At 53.9% G+C, this 12,027-nt stretch overlaps 6 protein-coding genes across 6 annotated transcripts; 2 read left to right on the top strand and 4 right to left on the bottom strand.

Annotated features, from left to right (window-relative positions):
• The first annotated feature begins 265 nt into the window (after nucleotides 1-265).
• Nucleotides 266-1,547, top strand: K489DRAFT_384653 (uncharacterized protein). Its single transcript, XM_033605908.1, has 2 exons — nucleotides 266-709; nucleotides 873-1,547. The coding sequence occupies exons 1-2, from the start codon at nucleotides 508-510 to the stop codon at nucleotides 1,523-1,525; spliced, it is 855 nt and encodes a 284-aa protein (XP_033455781.1). The 5' UTR covers nucleotides 266-507; the 3' UTR covers nucleotides 1,526-1,547.
• K489DRAFT_384655 (uncharacterized protein) lies at nucleotides 1,385-5,434 on the bottom strand. Its single transcript, XM_033605909.1, has one exon. It carries the CDS (start codon nucleotides 5,262-5,264, stop codon nucleotides 1,860-1,862), a length of 3,405 nt encoding a protein of 1,134 aa, XP_033455782.1. The 5' UTR covers nucleotides 5,265-5,434; the 3' UTR covers nucleotides 1,385-1,859.
• A 278-nt stretch (nucleotides 5,435-5,712) lies between these two features.
• Nucleotides 5,713-8,607, top strand: K489DRAFT_374102 (uncharacterized protein; the record flags this gene model as incomplete). Its single annotated transcript, XM_033603488.1, has 2 exons — nucleotides 5,713-5,942; nucleotides 6,006-8,607. The coding sequence occupies 2 exons, from the start codon at nucleotides 5,713-5,715 to the stop codon at nucleotides 8,605-8,607; spliced, it is 2,832 nt and encodes a 943-aa protein (XP_033455783.1).
• Nucleotides 8,608-8,668: 61 nt separating this feature from the next.
• On the bottom strand, nucleotides 8,669-9,827 carry K489DRAFT_89561 (uncharacterized protein). The gene has a single exon (XM_033609018.1). It carries the CDS (start codon nucleotides 9,386-9,388, stop codon nucleotides 8,729-8,731), a length of 660 nt encoding a protein of 219 aa, XP_033455784.1. The 5' UTR covers nucleotides 9,389-9,827; the 3' UTR covers nucleotides 8,669-8,728.
• Nucleotides 9,470-10,554, bottom strand: K489DRAFT_418533 (Pkr1-domain-containing protein; the record flags this gene model as incomplete). Its single annotated transcript, XM_033608199.1, has 1 exon — nucleotides 9,470-10,554. The coding sequence occupies exon 1, from the start codon at nucleotides 10,097-10,099 to the stop codon at nucleotides 9,470-9,472; it is 630 nt and encodes a 209-aa protein (XP_033455785.1). The 5' UTR covers nucleotides 10,100-10,554.
• Nucleotides 10,555-10,571: 17 nt separating this feature from the next.
• Nucleotides 10,572-11,897, bottom strand: K489DRAFT_374104 (uncharacterized protein; the record flags this gene model as incomplete). The annotated part of the gene is made up of 3 exons (XM_033603489.1): nucleotides 10,572-10,960; nucleotides 11,444-11,530; nucleotides 11,666-11,897. The coding sequence occupies 3 exons, from the start codon at nucleotides 11,895-11,897 to the stop codon at nucleotides 10,572-10,574; spliced, it is 708 nt and encodes a 235-aa protein (XP_033455786.1).
• Between the last annotated feature and the right edge of the window lie 130 nt (nucleotides 11,898-12,027).

Genomic DNA, 12,027 nt, shown 5'->3' on the forward strand with positions numbered 1-12,027 from the left:
ATCAACTGCCGTCCATCCGGGCAATATTGGCGAGGTATACAGGAATTAATCCCTCCGTCGTATGAAGCTCTCAAGATATGTAATTCATGCTGGAAGCAGCTGATGGGGTCCTCTAGGGTTAGATGAGATGAGATAAGATCAAACGTCCAATACAATGCGGCGAAGTCTCCATCGGGCAGAAAGCTCCGGGGCAAGGAGAGGCTGATGAGTGAATTCACCGTAATAAATCCATCATCGTGGTCGTCCCAATAAGTACCGCAGTATATCCGAAATGGGACTTTGAGCATGCGACACCTGATTTCACACGATAAACGTCCAATTATTGTAACAGCCACGACAACGCCACGACTTTGTCTTTGTTGAATCACAGTCACCAACAGAACATCTCGCATATTCAACTCTGCATCTGGACAATTGAAACTAGAGGCGTCGCCAGCAACTCCCACCAAAACAACACCACCTCCCGCCGCGTCTGCGCTTCGGCGAGCGCAAGGTCAAGATCCAACGATGACCGAGTCCCGCAACTATGGCACATTTCCGTGGATCCCTCTTCCAGATCCTCGAAGACTGCGGAGTTACCTGAATCGACTCCCGCTCGCGACTCGAGGTTTCCTCGCTGTCCTGACGATTCTCTACGTCGTCAGTGTCATCGTACCAGGGATCAGACAGTGGGGCGCGTTGATCCCGATGGAGATCGGGTTACATACATGTACGTTGCACTTTGTGTCCACGACAGAGGCAGAGAAGGGAAGAAGAACGAACGAGAAGACTTGGAATCGAGAACAGCAGGAGAGAATCACGGGCAAATCACGTCGAAAGAGCAAAGACACCCAAGACTTCAAAATAAGAAACTGACTTTTCCATTCCAACAGTATACCGCCTCAACACCTACCCTCTCCTCCACTGGTCCATCTTCCACTACCTCCTCAACACCATCGCCTTCATCCCCCTCCTCGAACGCTTCGAACTCGAACACGGCACGATCGTCACCACAATCCTCTTCACCGGTCCCTTCGGATTACTGCCCGGCGGCATCTACACCCTACTCGAGCGGTACATTTTCCACTTCGAAGGCGCCGCCATCGGTGCCAGCGTGTGGATCTTCCTCCTCCTCTCCTCGGAGGCGATGAAGATGTACCGCAACAACCCCTACTTCAGCCTCGGCGAGAGCGTGCAGATCCCCACCTGGACCAGCCCGCTGTTCCTGATGCTGCTGATCCACTTCCTGATGCCGTACTCCTCGCTGCTGGGCCACCTGTGCGGCTCGGTCGTCGGCTACGCGTGGGGGCTGGGTTACATCAAATTCCTGGCCCCGCCGGACGGGATCCTCAAGTGGATCGAGGACAAATTGAACCTCCTCGGCCGACTGCCGCATTTCGTGAGCGTGGACCAGAAGACTTTCGGGCGCTATGGCGTCTTGCCCACGACGAACGGGGGCGGTGGTGCTGCGGCGGCGGGGGGGAGGCCTGGGTTGAATGGGCTTGCCGTGGGTCCCGTGGGGAGCACGCAGAGGTTAGGACCGTGAGAACCAAGAGATTGTGGATGGGAGAGAAGCTGAGCTGGAAAGTTGCGATACGAGTTCATAACGATATAGATAGAGTAATACTAATATGCCCTTCACTGGATATCACGGCTTCCCATTGAACCTGGAGTTTTGTTGATGTGGAGGAAATATACCCACGTTCGGGCGCAGAATGTAGAAAATTGAGAAAATTGTCATAAAACGACGAAAAGGGCTTGCCAACGCTGACTACCACAAACAAGAAATCACTCAGAAGGAAAAGCCATATGCTCATCCACAAAAGCAAGGGGTGAAACCAAAAAGAAAATGCCCCAAGCCTTCGAAGATATTGTTACAATCATTTGTTCCTCGGCAGAGCAGCGGCATGCATCTTGGCACAGTAGCCCCAGACCTCCTCCCTCGTCGGCCACCCACCCGCCCAAGCCCGGCTATTGTCCTCGTCGTCCATAATGCCCTTGACGGCAGTCAAGACCAGCTCGGGAGCCGGCTCTCTCATTTTCCGCAGGAGGCCTTCCCCTCTGGATTTCGCCGCCGACGACGACGGAATTGAAGATGACGAGAGTTTCAACGCCGGGAGGAAACTCCTCTCCAGGAACACCCTGATCGCGATGATCGCCCGCCGCATCATCCGGGCTCCGCTGCGGTCGAGGTTCTGTCGCTCCTGGAGTTCGGCGCGGTAGGTCGCCATCCAGCGGGTGAGGTGGAGGAGCTGGTCGTGGGCGCCGAGGGCGCCGAGGGCGCGGATGTAGGCGTGGAGGGCCGCGGGGTTAGGGACGGTCACTAATCGGGGGAGCGGTGATGACGGAGAAAGAGAAGTGGTGGACTCTTCGGCGGTGGTCTGGATGTCGTTCTCGGGGGTTTTCGCAGGGCATGTCAGAGTCAGGAATGAGGCGTGGAGTTCTTCGGCGAGGGATGTTGTGGTAGCGAGAAATCGGTGGCATTCGGCTTGGACACCTGGCCAGGAGTGGTCGCGGAGCGCAGACGGTTGGTCGCCGAGGTTCTGTACAAGTGACCATGACGACAAGGCCATCTTCTCGGTCGCTCGGCACAGGTCTTGAAATAGCAGGCTGTCGAGTTGGATGTGATGCTGTTGGGCGAGAGCCAGTGCTTCACGCGTCAGGCGGTAAGCTATCATAGCTCCGACATCGTGCTGGGTGGAAGTCTCGTTCCAAATGCTACTGCGTATGGCGGCGCGATCGAATGGTTTCGCCCCGGTCGGTTGTTCGACTACATGAACAAGGGCTGCGAAGAATTCCGGTCTTGTAATATTTCGAAAGACCGAATGCCAGGCGTGCTTGTTTGTGAGAGGACGTGCTCGAAGCAGAGTCATGGCTTGAGCGATGCAAGTGTTACGTGCAAGCTGCCAGTCGGAGAAGAGAGAAATCGCATCTGAACTTGACTTGTGCGATGAAATTGATTCCGGCTCGTCGAGAGGTTTGTGTACCTTGACATGAGCGAAACGAGAGAGCAATTTAATCGTCGCAATCAGGACGGATTCGCAAGTGTCGTTGAGACCCGCGAACCCGGCCTTCGACCGAAGAGGCTGCAAACCGGGCGAATGTTGTGCTGCATGCTGGATGTACTTGAAACCGGTTGCAACATCATCAGCACTCGTGACCAGGAAGGCGAGTGTCTCGCCATAGAATTGTACACCTTGCTCGCGCAGTTGCTCATACAACCCGTCAATGGTCGGTGGCGATGTGCGTGTATAAGTATACAAGTGTGTCGAAGGCGGCAATGGTTCTACGGTCGGAGTATCGCCAGGGTAGAGCGGCCACGCCGCAGATTCGATGTCTTCTGACTCTGTAGCAGTTCCCACACCCAGTTGTCGACGTTTTTCTGCGAAAATCTTCTCAAATACGGCCAGATATACAGACTGTGCAGGAGCCATCTTTGCATCTTCCCATGCTAGAAAGCATGCCCATGCTTCCTGCAACGTGCGCGTAGCATTGATACGTGCAGCCCAGATCCTTTCGCCAGTTGAATACTGATGATGATCGCGACCAAGAATCGATCGTGTCTGGATCGTAGGAGTCCAATCGGTATCCCAACCGGCGTGAACGTTTGCAATTCGCTCCCATTCTTTCCACGCATATCCGGCACGGCGCATTTGATTCAAAGTCTCTCCCGCACGTGAAATGCCGTGCTCAGGACCAATCGCCTCATCCATTCCGGTACGGTCATGTTTCCACGGTGGCCATGATAAAGCTTTCAATTCCGCCCACTCTTGCTCCTGTGGAGTTTTCCTTTGAGCTAGCTGAACCCGGATGACAGCGCGATAACCCTCTCGGCTGACATGCATGGCTGGTCGGTGTTCCGATAGATAACGGAGGATTTTTACGAGTGCCTCTTGCTGATAATCATTCAACTTAAATCGAGAATGGGTAGGAGCAAGAGATATCTGTCCCATTAGCGAGTTGAGAAAGTACGTGGTGCCGCACAGTTGTGCTTCCGTTACGGGTCGAGATTTCTTTTCTATGGCCGAAATGCACTCCAAGACCATGTCGAGAACGGCAGGCAACGCTTGAGGCCAGGAATTGAGGGCATGATCGACAAGTCGAGTGCTGATCTGCCGAAGAGGCTGTGCAAATTGGGTAGCTTCAAGACATTCGGTGTCCGCCGCCGCCAAGTTGTCAATCAATATATGAAAATAGTCGAGAGCTGCTCTCAGCGCAGCACCGTTGAGCAAAGGCCGACGAAGGATATGATGAAAAACGAAAAGCGGTAAAGTTTGAGCCCCGAGACGTTGATATTGCTCCACGAGCTTCCGCAGAGCAAGTGCAGCATCGGGCTCTTTCAAGGCTGACGCCCAAATAAGGACGTCATCATCACAATAGCCTCGAGACCGAAGAGCTTTCTGATCTAGATGACTCAGATCGTGGCCACTTATCCCGCTCTCGGTGCTTCCTTGTCGAATGACGGTGGCGGTGATCGTGGGGAGGGGAGAGCGGGCTCGACCTCGGCTCACTTTGCGTATCATGGAAGCATTCGTGATTTTGACATTCTTCGAATCGACGGCCTTTTGTTTCGCCTTCCATCTTTTGTACCAATCTTGCTTGGATTTGTCCACATATCCACTGTATGGCCGTGGTGGTCTAGGTGAATATGGAAGAGACTGCTTCAATTCTAGCGACGAGAGAGCGGCGTCCAGAGCTTGACTAGGCATGCGCTTGTATGTGAGACGGTCATCGAGAGTTTTCAAAGCCCTCGTGGATCTCATTGGAGGAGCATCTTTGCTCTTAGCAGTCTCGACAGTCCTATTGAGACGTCGTACGTGCGCTTTGTTTGTGAGACGGGTATGACGAATGCGCGTCCTTAGCTGCTCGCCCGGTAGGCTGCTCTCTTGTACCAGGCTCTTCATGTAACCCTCCACACTCCTGTCGTTTCCTAGAGCCTGGAGCTGTTTGTCTTCTTTCTCCAAGACATCGGAAGATTTCCGTGCCAGAAGATCACCGCCTTTCCTACCGCGGCCTGACGCTACCCTGGCGGTGTCATCAACGAAGTGTTCAGGCACACCAGGGATGTGACCGTCAACCAAAACTTTCCGCGATCTGGAAGCTTGTCGAGTCTTCGCTGAATCCCCGTCCGCAACATCGTAGCAGTTGTCATGAAACAGTTTGAGCTGTCCTATTGTCGACGCAACCCATTGGAACGGAGGCTCGGGTCTAGCAGCAGCGGTCAGACCGTGGATTACTGTCCGCAGCTGCTTGCCGAGCGGCGTTAGTCGACGCCCATGACGCATACATCAACGTCGCCCGGCGAGCCAATGTTGAACTTGAATGATATGCGTGAGACGTGCGCGTTGGTATGGAAGGTATCGTTGATGCCCGGGTCAGACGTCGTGTAGTTGTATAGTCGGGAACATCAATTCGATTCTATTCTTGCTGAATAAACTCCATTGGCAATGCTTCTCACCCCCGAGTGTTCTCCGCAATATGCTGGTTCGGCGGAAACTCCTCCGAACGGGGACCACGACGGGTCGCTACGGATGGCCATACTGGACATTCGGCTGCTGCCAGTTCGACGCGAAGCAACATCGTTAGGACAATTCCACATCGATCATACGCCCAGCACTACTACTGAATACATCTCCACGCCCTGCCTGCAGTCCGTTTCAGTCCCATTGAGGGTTCGTTATATGGACTAAAACAAATTCCATTCCACACGCAGTCCCGCACGCGTTTCTCCTCATGGCCGACACGTCCGCTGTCGCGCCTGCGCAAGCTCCTGCAACCTCCGCCGTCGACAACACTGCGATGCACACCACCGATTCTGAAAAGAGTGACTTGGCCGATACACTGTCCGCCAAACGAAAGCGCATCGACGACGACACCACGCTGCCAGCGACGACATCAGCACTTGACGAGAGTGGACCTCTCTCCGCGCAAAATCAATCTGATATCTTCGCGCTCCTCAACACGTACGCGTCGCGCCGATTTTGACGATACAGTCTTCACTTGCGGTGTAACTGACCTAGTAATAGAAACGATGCGGTTTCACCATTCCTCAATTATTCCACATCGGACTCGGTGGAGCCATTACAAAAGAAGCTGAAGGACCAACAAGATGCAGATAAAGATCAAACAATTGCAGCGTCGAAAACCATTGCGACCAAATTAAACAATGCTGAGTACGCCTCGCTCGTTCAGTTGCGCGAGGATGTTGCACGCGTGGGACGCAAATGGATCGCGAGCATCCAGTTCAAGGAGAGCGACGACCCGACAGTCCCTGCTCGGCCGACAATCGAGGATCTTAAGCGGATCAACCATATTCGATCTATGGAAGCCAAGATTCGGCAAGTGGTAGAACAGGAGATACAGTACGCTACCTTGAGAGAAGGCAGGAAAAGCAGCACCACAGGTACGGAAAGGCTTGTCGGGGATGGTTCGGTCTCCAACGGAACAAGCGCAATCTTGACACTTTTTGGAAACGCGCCTACTCCAAGACAGCTGTTTTCATCGGCGCAGATTACCGCTTCCGACAATGCAATCAAATCGAAGTTGCCCGTCGAAGAGCTTAACCTCCCTCCTGGCATTTCCGCTACAAAGGTCCTCTCTGGGCCTGTCGAAGAGACCAAGAAGCGCACCTTTGGCGAAGCGTTTGCACCTCCACTTGCTCTTACGGCCCTTCCTCTGCCAAAGGCTCTAAAACGCCCAGCAGCTCGCGACAACACGATCGTGTGGGAGTTCAAAGATCCCGTGCAGCGGAATAAGAAAGGTGGATACACTGTGCAGAGCCTATCGACCAGCACTTGGTTATCCTATGGCAGTGAAGGAGTAGGAGTTGATGCAAAGAGTCCGCGAGAGAGAAGAAAACAGAGGGACCGCGCATTGAGTGGAGGAGAGGCAATCTCAACTGCGACGTCTAACGCGGCATTGCTCGAGGCGCTCGCCAAGGAAGAAAAGGCGCTGTTTGCGCGAGCATACTCCAGCTTTGCGCCATCATGCGACAACTCCAAAGCATTGGTAGCGGAAGAGACGAAGGACATGGTCTGGTGGCAGAATGTTGGGAATCAGCGATACAGTAACAGCGCGTTCGCATTGGACCCAGCATTAGAGGATGTATTCATCGAATCAGGCTCAGAGGAGACGGGCGAGGTCTTGACCATCGAACAACAACCCGAAGCTTTCACCAGGATTATCAAGGAGCTAGAAGAGTATGAGCAAGATCTCTCAAGCGCAACTCCGTTGAAGTCAAGAACAGATGTCGATCAAGTCCTTGGAGAGATCTCCGAATTGATCAGCACATTGGCATCACATCGACGAATTCGTAGTGCAATCATCCCAACACCATCCTCACTGCCTCGAGCTCCGATTATCAGCCCATCGCCAGCTGTGGCTGCGGCTACCAAGCCGGACGTGCCAAGTGAGAGCGAAATCGAGACGTATCTTCGTCTGCAGCGAGAATTGAGCTATCTGATCTTGAAGCTTCCTCCTTATATCGTGGCGAAGATTGACGGTGATCAGCTTGCCGAACTAGGCATCAGCGGCGTGATTCCCTTTGAGACAAGGGACATCAGGGGAACGATGGAGGAAGACCAAGTATTTCGTCAAGCGAAGCTGGCCGCAATGAGCGCAGCGACCAATGGAACGACCGCCTCTACACGACCCAGCTCTTCCACCTCACAGCATTACAGCACTACTGCGCAACATACGCCCGCTATTGGCCAAGCTGCCAATACTCGATACGGACAACAAGTGCACTCGAGAACTCCCAGCGCCGCAGCGCCGCAATATGCAAGGACGCCAAGCGGAGGTAATCAATCATACAGCACGCCTACTAATGCCCGCCGACTCCCTGGCTGGCAGCAGCCGCAACAGCCATCGGCCGGTCAGAATCCTTCGGGTCCCGTTCGACCCGGAGCCGGCATCACCAATCCCAACTATGCCAATGGGCAGATACAGCAGCCGTCATACTACCAACAACGCGCGACCCATCAAACCACTCCGGCCAATTACGGGGGAGGATACAAGTCCTATCAACAACAGGTGCCTACGCCACAACAGCAGCAGCAGCATCCACGAGCGAACAACTATCCGCCCCAAGCTCAACAACAGCAATACAACCCTCGCGCCGCACCTGTCCCCCCGGGGACGACCATGGTCAACCCCGTCGCTGCGTCCGCCAATTACTCCGCTTCCCCTGCTCCACCAGCCATGTACAATACTCCAAACACGGCTTCTACTGGACCATCAACAAACCAACATCCCAGCTATGTCGTCCCACAATCGCAGCAGCAGCAGCAAATCCCTCCTCGCAACCCCACCTCAACGACGGGGATAACTCCGACTCCCTCTGCCGCGACCACAGCCGGTACACCAATGACGAATCCCCCGCACCCGGGATATCCCCAGCAACAGCAGCAGCAACAGCAGCAACCCGCCAATGGCTTCCAGCAACAACAGGCTCAACCACAACAACCTCCATCATCCTCGACAATCCCCGCCTCAGCAGCCACCGCGCCGATTCCCACCGCCAACGGCCCGACGCCTCCCGCTCCAGCCCAACCTACCGCCGCGCCACCAGCAGAGGCAACCCAAAGCGGCAGCGCACCGGCCCCTGCGTCCGCCCCACAAGCGTCATGATGAGAAAGCGAGTCCTTGCAAAGAGTGGGGATGGGAAATCCAGCGATACGATAGCGGTCCCGTGCTCTGTGCCCCGGGCGGCGGAAATGTCGGAGAGGATATTTCTTCTTCCTTTTTTTCGCTACTTCCCGTAGACCTGTCCATGTTGTTTATCATGTCCGTTCTTCGTCCTCGTCTTCTTCTTCTTCTTCCTCTCCTCTTGACCGGACGGGGAAATGTATTTTTGTTTTCCGTTTTCCGATCGATCGTCGAAATTGGGGAGAAATCTGCATCCATGTTCTGTTCCATCACTTCCCGTTTTCCGGCTCCTTTTCTTTGAGTGAGTAAGTGAGTGTGTGAGTGAGTGAGAGAGAGAGAGAGTGAGGCAGAGAGACCATCCCGACGGAGCTCTCCCTCTCACATGATGTTTTTCCATGGACTCGTCCCGACCAGGTGCACGTTTTCCATCCGATGGTCGTTGACCCTCCGCTAGGAGATTCGGCGACTGCTTTCCAGTTTGCACGCCGTTGCGAGAGGAAACAAAGAGAGAAAGAGAGAAGAGGAAGAAGGAGAAGAGGGAAGATGAAACGGTCCGTTGCCAGACGCGAGAGGAGAGCGACACAATGCATTTGTATATGTACCTAGTAAGGTGGGAGGGGATATCATGACGGATTTTCCTGTAGACCTCTCCTCTGTCTCTCCTTTCTTTCTTTCTTTCTTTCCTTCTCCCTCCTCTCTTGGTGTTATCCACACACACATGATGATGATGATGATGATGGCCAGGCGCCATTTTGAGGAACATTTCTTTTCCCCATATGAAATCCACCCAGAGAGAGAAAAAAAAGCAAAACAAATAACGGTAAATTAATCGGTTTCGTTCAAATCATGCTCTTCGCTGCTGGACCCCCGCCGCTGCGTCCTTGTCGTCGACCTTCTCCCATTCCGAATCGGTGCTGCCTGCTTCGTGGAGGGAATTCGCACTGTGGAGGGAGGACTGGCTCTGCTCGCTCCGGACGCTCTCTGAGGGCGCGGGTTTTCTCTGTCGGAGGGTTTCGTTTGTTGATGATAGAGTTTCGCTTTGAGTCTGGTCCGCGTGAGGAGTCGGCTGCTCTGTGTTGGACTGCTTCGTTGTCGAGTCCGTGGGAGGGTCCACGACGATCATCGAGGCCGTCGCGCCGTCGCCTTCCGTCTCCGTCTCTTCGCCTTCGTCGTCCGCCTCTTCCTGGCCGCCTCGCGCTTCATCCCTCCTTTCCTTCTCCCGTTGCCGGAGTCGCTTCGCTTCCTTCTCTTTGGCTTCGGCGGCGATCAGTTCGCGCGCGAACCAATTGATGCTGGCCCAGAGGCCGCCGCAGAGACCACTTAGGATGAGGAAGTGGATGCTGTAGGTTGCGAGGAGCAGGGCGAAGAGGAGGAGTTGCAGGGAGGCGAAGGTGAGGTTTGTGGCGAGGAGGAGGGTCGGTGTGGGGCCGGGCGTGAAAATGGAGGACCAGAGGGAGGGGAGGAAGTCGGCCATGGTTTCGTTACTTGTTCTTTGGGAATTTCTAGCGAAGAGGAGGTGTACTGTAGTTTGGATATGGAGTGGTCGGTATGGAGAGAACGAACGTGGTCTAAGAGAGGCGCGCTTTGTGAACTGACTCGTCAAGAGCTCTGCTGGAGTAATCGGCGTCCCGTTGTATGTTATGCTTGCGATGAACCTCCCTCACGATCGCGTGGTCGTATGTGCGTATATGTCTTTTCCCTCTTATTTTTCGAATTTCCCGCTCGATGAAAGATGTCGCCCTTTTGATATGAAGAGATCTCTTAAGTCCGGAAAGTCCGAAGCTTCTTCAACAGGCACGATGAACTGCCAGGCGCTTCTTCTGGACCGCTCTTACACTGAACAGATCTCCTTCTCCTAAAGTTCTCGAATGTGTAGTGGTTTCCTGGTCTCGGAAGAACCGTGAGATTTATTCTCCAGATGGTCAAGAAGTGGATCGCGTAGGTATCTAGACGGGAGAGGTCCAGCACGAAAGCGATTCACAGAACGCGGTGTGCGGATCTAGAGGCAGATCGATGTCCGACGTGAGCAGGTATACACTGGCAGGCGATGTGAGCGTGGTGATGGCGGTTGTGGTGGCAAAGGACAAGAACGACGAGATGCCCGTGAGCGGTGAGGGAGAAGCGGTAGTAAAGAAGACTGTAGCAGTAGCAGTAGAAGTAGCAGTTGCGGTGTTGACGAGTCGGTGACAATGGATGCAGGTGGTGATAGAGACAGGTGACTGGATGAGTAATGCGCTGTCTGTTGGTATAGTCGTGGGAGTCGGGTATGAGCCGTATGAGGTCGTGTGAGGAGATTCGAAGACGAGAACGTGGTTTATGGAGGATGGAGCTCTGACTAATTATGCTCGGACAATGATCTGGTATCCGCAGCTGATTGCTTTCCAAGAGAGTGGTCTGTAGAGGAGGAGGATGTACAGTACAGGCTGGAGAGAGAGATGATGTGATCGCGAGACCCGAGGAGCATCACTATCAAACAGCTCTCCATCATTAATCACCGCCCACCTGCAGGGTCTGTTTACAGCAATCATCCGCCCGTGACGCCCGCCCATTCACATGACAATCCCTCGACATCCCTCTCTCTCTCTCTATCTCTCTCTGCTGTAGCTATATCGGGCTCATCACGGGCACGATAAGGATGTTGCTCGCCCTGGGACGCACCACACCGTTCTATACCTAAGTACGTCTGTACCCGCTTTGTTGTGCGGAGAAAAGGTCACGACTGTTCTTATTAGACGGCGTCTCGTCCGCCACCGTCAAGTCAATCACATGGGGAGGTTGTCAATCAGCTGATGCCATCAACTGCCTGACAGGCGCGCACTACGAAGCCAAGAGCGCATAGGCTCGGGTTTAGCCAGCCGTTCTTCGCCTGGATCGCCTCGCTTCTCGTGATCAATCATCACGGATACTGTAGATCACTGGCAGAGCAAACGAGGCATTTGTGTGTATAATGATGACTTTCCACTCATGACGGGACCTTCGGTCTGGAATATCACGATTCATGATCGGAGAATATTCATCAGCGTGAGGCGGACGTACTTACGGGTGTGTTCCTGGCGGCTTTCCCTGTAAAGATGGGAGTGGGGGAGGAAGAGGGAAGAGGGAAGAGGGAAGAGGGGTTCAGGGTCAGGGTCATGGTCAGGGCTGCTTGGATTCGAAACAACACGGCGATCGTGGACGTGGACATAGGCGGTCCCAACGACCACAAAGTACAGACAAACAACCGATGATCGGGCGGGCCAGGGTTGGAATATAGACAAAATTTTCTTCATCATTTTTTTGTGTATTTTTGTCTCTCTCGGTTATATAAGATGTCGCGAGAGGTCGCGTTGGTCGTGTCAACGGGCGAGAGGCTCCGTCCGTGACCGACTGAATGCGATCACCAAAGAAGACCAGTGGACTTGG

This window comes from Dissoconium aciculare, assembly GCF_010015565.1.
Source record: "Dissoconium aciculare CBS 342.82 unplaced genomic scaffold K489scaffold_16, whole genome shotgun sequence".
NCBI classification, from domain to species: Eukaryota; Fungi; Ascomycota; class Dothideomycetes; order Mycosphaerellales; family Dissoconiaceae; genus Dissoconium; species Dissoconium aciculare.